Consider the following 6,595-nt stretch of genomic DNA (forward strand, 5'->3'; position numbering starts at 1 on the left):
AAGACAGCATTTGTCTGTGTAGCCCAGGCTAGCCTCGAACTCAGAAATCCACCTGCCTTTACCTCCCAAGTGCTGGGACTAAAGGCGTGCGCCACCACTGCCCAGCTCGATGCCCTCTTAAGACTCTTATATAGAGTACTAATGTAAATAAAATAAATAAATCTTTTTTAAAAAGGCAAAAAAAAGTAGGAAAGTCAGGCACCATGTCCAACACTTGAAATGCCATCATTTGGGAGATCAAAGCAGAACGAACTTGAGGTCAAATTCTTGATTTGGAGGCACTACCTTGAAAAACCAAAATGGGAGAAAACAAGCAAGAAGAGAAGGGGATTTAAAAGGCTAAACTTACCCCATCCTTTCTATCTATAAAATCAGGATGATCACATGGAAAAAAATGCAGTATTTGGATATCCATACCTGCCACGACGTGAGGCAGGATGTGCACATGAGGTGTCCACAGGGCTCAATCTTCACATCCTTATCGTTCTCAGCACATATCTTACACAGTTGAAATGTGGAGCCCATTTCACAGTATAATTCGTATTGTTCCTTTGGTGAAAGAAAAATGAGAATGTACTGAATGAGTGATGGGATGCTAGCGACAGGAAAACCAAAAGCTGTCAATTTACTCAAAAATGCTACAATAGATGCTTAAGACATGGCACAGACAGGAGAAAATTTGCTTGCTCTATAAGCATGAGGACCTGAGTTCAGATTCCCAGCATCCACCTAAAAGCTAGGTGTGGTGATACACATCTGTAACACTATTGCTAGTGGACAGAGACAAAGGGATCCCAGAGGTTTGATGGCCTACTGGCCATCAGTCAACTCCAAGCCAATCAGTCAGCTCTGGGTTCAGTAAAAGAACCATTTCAAAAGAACTTGATGAAGAGTGACTAACAGATACCTGATGTTGACCTTGGGCCTCCACATGCACATGCAACACAATACTGCCCCCTACCCTCACTCACACTCATTCACTAGTCAATGGTTTAAAATCTAACTGTTGCAATTACTTAAACTATATATTAGAGTTTGTTGAGTATATCCAAAGTTTGGCTCCAGTAATACATAGTTATAAAACAAAACACACCTGGGTTACTTTGATATGATCTTGAGGAGTTGGTTCACATAAACCTGTCAGGTCAGGATTTTGATTTCGTCCGTCAGGAAACAAATAGCTTTAAAGAGACAATAAATCATTCTTGGAGTTTCAACTAGGCTAATTTATCAGTGCAAACTAAAACAGACAAGTGAGAACTACCACATTTAAAAAATAAGTAACAAGGGTCTGAAAGGATGCTCTTTGATGAAGAACACTGGCTGCTACTCCAGAGGACTTTGGGTTTTGTTGTTGTTGTTTGTTTGTTTGTTTTTGTTTTTATTTTAAGACAAGGTCTCACTATGTAGCCCTGGCTGTCCTAGAACTTACTGTGTAGATCAGGCTGGCCTCAAACTCAAGAGACCTTAGCTCCAGAGTGCTGGGATTAAAGGTCTGTGTCACTACAGCCATGAGGATCCAAGTTTGATTACCAGCACCCAAATGGAGGCTTACAACCATAATTCCAGTTCCAGGAGTCTGATGCCCTCTTTTGGTCTCCTCAGGTAATAGGCACACAAGTGGTGCCTATTTAGGCATGCATACAGGCAAAACATACACATAAATATCAACAACAAGAAGCTAGGTGTGTTATCACACATCTTTAATCCCAGCACCTGGGAAGCAGAGGCAGGCAAGTCTCTGAGTTGGAGGCCAGTCAGGTTCCCATGAGTTTTAGGCCAGCCAGTGCTACATGGTGAGACCCTATCTCAAATAAAATGTCCAAGTAAATAACATCTTGATGTGGCCTGCATGTTACATCAAAACAACTAGCAGATGGGTTTGTTTGTCAGACTGTATTTTCAACAGATGGCTATGAGCCATAAATTTTGTTTTTGATTACTAAGGGAGGGCCTCATTATGTAGCCTAGGCTGGCTTCACACTCACAGTCCTCTTAGTCCAGTTCTTGGAGTGCTGGAACTATAGGTGCATGCCGCCACGCCCTGCCCTACATTTGCTTTTGACTAACAACTTTATGTAACACCAATTTACAAGTGCTATAATAGGAAGCAAATGAAGCCACGGAGATATCAATAAGTAGTTTCTAGCACCAGTAGTTGCAGTATTAGGAGTAGCACATCTTCTTGCCCCAATGTAGAGATGATAATAGAAAACCAATTTTCCTAGTCACTTTAGAACACAGCTCATTTTCTGATACCCACAGCAGTATCTTCAGTGTTTATTGACTGAAAATGAATTGAATTCCCACAGGAATGATAATTCAGGAGTAAGAACTTAGCCATAAATATTAGCATATATTACAAAAGCCCAAGGCCTGAAGAAAAACTGCTGGACCAGACTAAAACTAGGTCAAAGACCAGAGATCTGCTGTCATTGGGACATCTAATTACTCTCATATTGACTACTTAAATAAGCAGCTGAAGAATGTCCTGATCCTTGCATAATTTTTAATTCTAATTTGGTTTTAAAACTAAGTTATTTGGAAAAAGAGGTAAAGTTTATTTGTGACAATAACTAAAATAACCAATCTCATTCTTAGAGAACCCCTCACCGGGCGTGGTGGCGCACGCCTTTAATCCCAGCACTTGGGAGGCAGAGGCAGGTGGATTTCTGAGTTCGAGGCCAGCCTGGAGTGAGTTCCAGGACAGCCAGAGCTACACAGAGAAACCCTGTCTCAAAAAACTAAAAAAAAAAAAAAAAAAAAAAAAAAAAAAAAAAAAAAAAAAAAAAAAAAGAGAGAGAATCCCCTCAAACGAGCAAAGCTGCTTCAACCTCAAGGCCAAAGCAAGGTGGAATGTTAACACATTCCTAAAATTTCACCTGCAGAGGAAACGTGCAATAGAAGCCATTAATGAAGAGGCAGTGAAGCCCTCCAGTTCCTAGATTCTGAGATAAGACAGAAAGCAGTGATACTCACAAGCCTTCCCTGAAGCCATCAATCAGTGCTTGAAAGAGCGGTTTATTGTGCGGGATTGTCTGCAGAATGTTCCCATCAGCAGTAACATACCCAATAGCCCACTGACCCAAACGAGTACAGCTCAGCCGAAAGATGTAACTGAGAACAGAGATGACCAGAAGTTTCAATATATATGCTGGTATTCAATAGAAGGCAAGATAGAGACAAAAATCAAAAAGACCATTAAGAATAACACTCCCATAGTGAGGAAGGATGAATATGAATAAAAACAATGGATGGAAATGTAATAATGAAACTCATCTTTGTATGCTAACTTGAAAAGAATTGAAAGTAACTTTTCAAGGGCCTGATGCATAGCTTAGGGGGAGGATGAATACTCAGTATGCTTACAGGCATGGGTTCAATCTCCATTTAAAAATAAAAATATCAATTCTCTAATGATTCCAGAGCAGAACCAAAAGACACTTAACCTCACTGTTCTAATTTTAGAGATAGAGTTTGGGATATATTTCAGGGTGGTCTCAAACCATCTTCCTGTCTCAGCCTTCTAGGCTCCTACACACTGGAACTCCCAAGGACAAGCATAAACCCCATTCTAGACTGGCTTAAACATTTACGAAACCACAGGATTTGATTAAATCAACCCTCTGACAGATCAATCCTATCCCTAAATCTCGGCCACTGGGGAACCAACAGGATGATGTTCCTTCACCTTTAAGAGGCATCATGAGAGCCAGTCAGGAGGAGTATCTGCCTCAAGGCACTGACCTGCCAGGTTTGTGGATGAACTTCTGGAGCCGGGCTTTCACTTCATCATATGTCAGGAAAGCCATGTAACCAGGGTGAGTTACAGCAAGGCTGTTCCAATTTCTGAGCAAAGAGGACCAGGGCTAAAGAAAGAAAATATCAATCACAGACCATTTGGTTTAGACATACAACCAGCCTTAGAACAATGACTAACAAAAAGAAAAAAACCTCAACTCTCAATTATAAATTCAGGTTTGTCCCAAATTCTTTATTGTCATCCTATGGGAAGACAAATCTATTTGGGAGAGTAGAAACTTTGAGAGCTAAGAATGCAAACTGCCTTGTATAGGGAGAAGATGAAACACAAAAAAATTTGCTCAGCAACTCTAACCAGTATCAAGGTCAAATAATGATAAAACTCGGAAAAACAGAATTGGGTCTATATATGCAATTATTAAGCCCTTAATGAATGAATGTTTATTCAAGCTAGCACACACAGACATTGAAGTACCAATGCATTTTAGGGTTAACAATCTGGAATGGAACAGGGAACTAAGTATGGTGGTACATATTGTAATCCCAACACTCTGGAGGTAGAAACAGATGGATCAGAAGTTCAAGGCTAACCTTGGCTACATAACAAACTTGAGTTTACCCTGGCTACATACGATTTTCAAAAAAAAAAAAAAAGGAGAGAGAGAGAGTTGAACAACTGAAAAACAAGTTAAAACACACATTGAAGGAATAAAATAATAGGCTTTGTGCCCAGGACCTTCCCCTACTTTCAGGCTCACTTCCAATCTTGGGAATGCATTCCTTGCCTTTCTTTTCTTTTCTTCTTCTTTAAAAGCATTTCTGAAACTTATTGGCTGACATTTGTATTTACATATGGGTATTATCCAGGAGAATATGATCACTGGGTCTCTTCTCAACACCTTCTCAAGGGTTTTGTTTGGTCTTTAAAAAAAGGATCACTACATAAATTTAAATATCCCTAGGTAGGGCTCATTTCTCTTAACTACCATTAAACTTTTGATCCTCTATACTCATTTCTTTTTTCTCTTTTCTCATATATTACATCCCAACTGCAGTCTCTACTCCCTCGCCTTCCCTTGTTCTTTTTTTTTTTTCTTCCCTTGTTCTTAATAGACTATTTCTGCCACCACCTGCCTACTTGAAAGGGATAAACTATCCCTTTCTCACAGTTCTGTGACATTAAAATAATGTGAAAGAATATTCAAGGACAACCAAAAAAGACACAAACAGAAAAATTATATAGACATTTAAATTTTTGTTTGAGATGTCTTGCTATGTGTGTACATGCATGCACACACATCTCTGGCTAGGCTTGGAACTTACCTTGTGGTTCAGGCTAGCCATGACCTTTTATTCTCTTACCTCAGCTTCCCTTGTACTGCTATTACAGGAAATGTAATATGTCTAGCGGGCTATGATTGATTTGTGTGTGTGTGTGTGTGTGTGTGTGTGTGTGTGTGTGTGTGTGTAATTTATTTTATATGTAGGAGTATTTTACCTGCAAGTATGTATGCATAGTACATGTATGTAGGATGCCCACAGGTCAGAACAGGACCATTGTTTATGACCTAGAACTAGAGTTACAGTCATCATGGGAACTGAACCACAGTCCTCTGGAAAAGCAGCAGGTGCTGTTAGCTTGCTTCTAACTTACTCTATAGCCTGGCTTTGAACTCAGCAATCTTCTTGCCTCAACTCCCTAAGTGGTAGGATTATAATTGCAAGCCATCATATTCAACTTTTATCTTTTTTTTACAAAGAGCTTTCTCCTCAGAAAAATAGCAGCAGGTTAGTCAATGACTTTAGAATCATACCTGAAACAGCCGTGTAAAAATATCAAACTCAAAAACAGAAATATAATCATTGCAGGTCAGATCAATAGTGGACTTCAGAGCCATGGCCTCCAGCCCAGAACTGATGGGATGCACTTCATGAAGGGCCTGTCGAAAGCTCTTCCAAGGGACTATTGTCCTGGGAGGGATGGGTGAGAAGGCACGGTGAGAACAGGCAACTGCAGACACTACTATCATTAAACAACAGCAAGTGAGACACAGTAAACTCCCAATACTAACAGCAACTCTCTCACAGAAGCCAAGTTATATTTAGACTAAGAACAGAAAGAAGGAAGTAAAGGATGTTTGTTAACTTCCTAATGAGTAACAGAGGTGGCTTTCTATAATTTCCTGGCCAAAAATATCACATATTGATCTCTTTCTCATCTTCCTACAGCATTTGTTCTACCCTAGAAGCACACAAGAAAGATGAGGTCATGCTTTATTTTATCCAGGTTTTACCATGGAGACCCCTGGTTAGCCTTAACTTTCCATCCTCCTTCTCAGCTTCACCATGCTGAGGGGAGAGGTGCAGACCACTACACTAAATTTTTCTTAGAAGAGGTCTCTCTATGTAGGCTTGGAAGTCAGAAAGACCCACCTGTCTCTGCCTCCCATGTGCTAGAGCTAAGGTGTGCCATCCTACCTGGCTTTAACTGAGCTTTGAAAAAGCACACCAGTCCTTATTTTGTGTAACAGACTTTTAATTTTATTTTTGTGGTGCTGGGAACTGAACCAGGGCCTTATGCATGCCAGACCAGCAGTATAATCTTTATAATTTTAGCCCAGACATTAGTGTTTGGGGGAGGGGGGCACAAAAAGCTGGCCAGGAACTTTTGTGTTGCTGCCTGGCCTCAAACATCCTCCTGCCTCTGCTTCCCAAGTGCTAGAGTTATAGGTGTGAACTACCATGCCTTGCTAAGCATTAACTTCTTTTTCTTTTTTTGGTTTTTCAAGACAAGGTTTCTCTGTATAGCCCTGGCTGTCCTGGAACTCACTCT

The 6,595-nt window shown here is 40.3% G+C and overlaps 1 protein-coding gene across 4 annotated transcripts in view; it reads right to left on the minus strand.

Moving 5' to 3' along the window:
• Cbl (Cbl proto-oncogene) overlaps positions 1-6,595 on the minus strand; it is an 87,314-nt gene that overhangs the window by 21,590 nt on the left and 59,129 nt on the right. For all 4 annotated transcript variants that reach the window (XM_031345569.1, XM_031345570.1, XM_031345568.1 and 1 more), the window contains exons 4-8: positions 5,577-5,733; positions 3,748-3,869; positions 2,980-3,117; positions 1,094-1,181; positions 418-549 (exon numbers count right to left, since the gene is read on the minus strand). In XM_031345569.1, the coding sequence (XP_031201429.1) occupies positions 418-549; positions 1,094-1,181; positions 2,980-3,117; positions 3,748-3,869; positions 5,577-5,733 (637 nt within the window). The remainder of the gene's footprint in view (positions 1-417; positions 550-1,093; positions 1,182-2,979; positions 3,118-3,747; positions 3,870-5,576; positions 5,734-6,595) is intronic.

The sequence above is a fragment of the Mastomys coucha genome, unplaced genomic scaffold, assembly GCF_008632895.1.
Source record: "Mastomys coucha isolate ucsf_1 unplaced genomic scaffold, UCSF_Mcou_1 pScaffold23, whole genome shotgun sequence".
NCBI classification, from domain to species: Eukaryota; Metazoa; Chordata; class Mammalia; order Rodentia; family Muridae; genus Mastomys; species Mastomys coucha.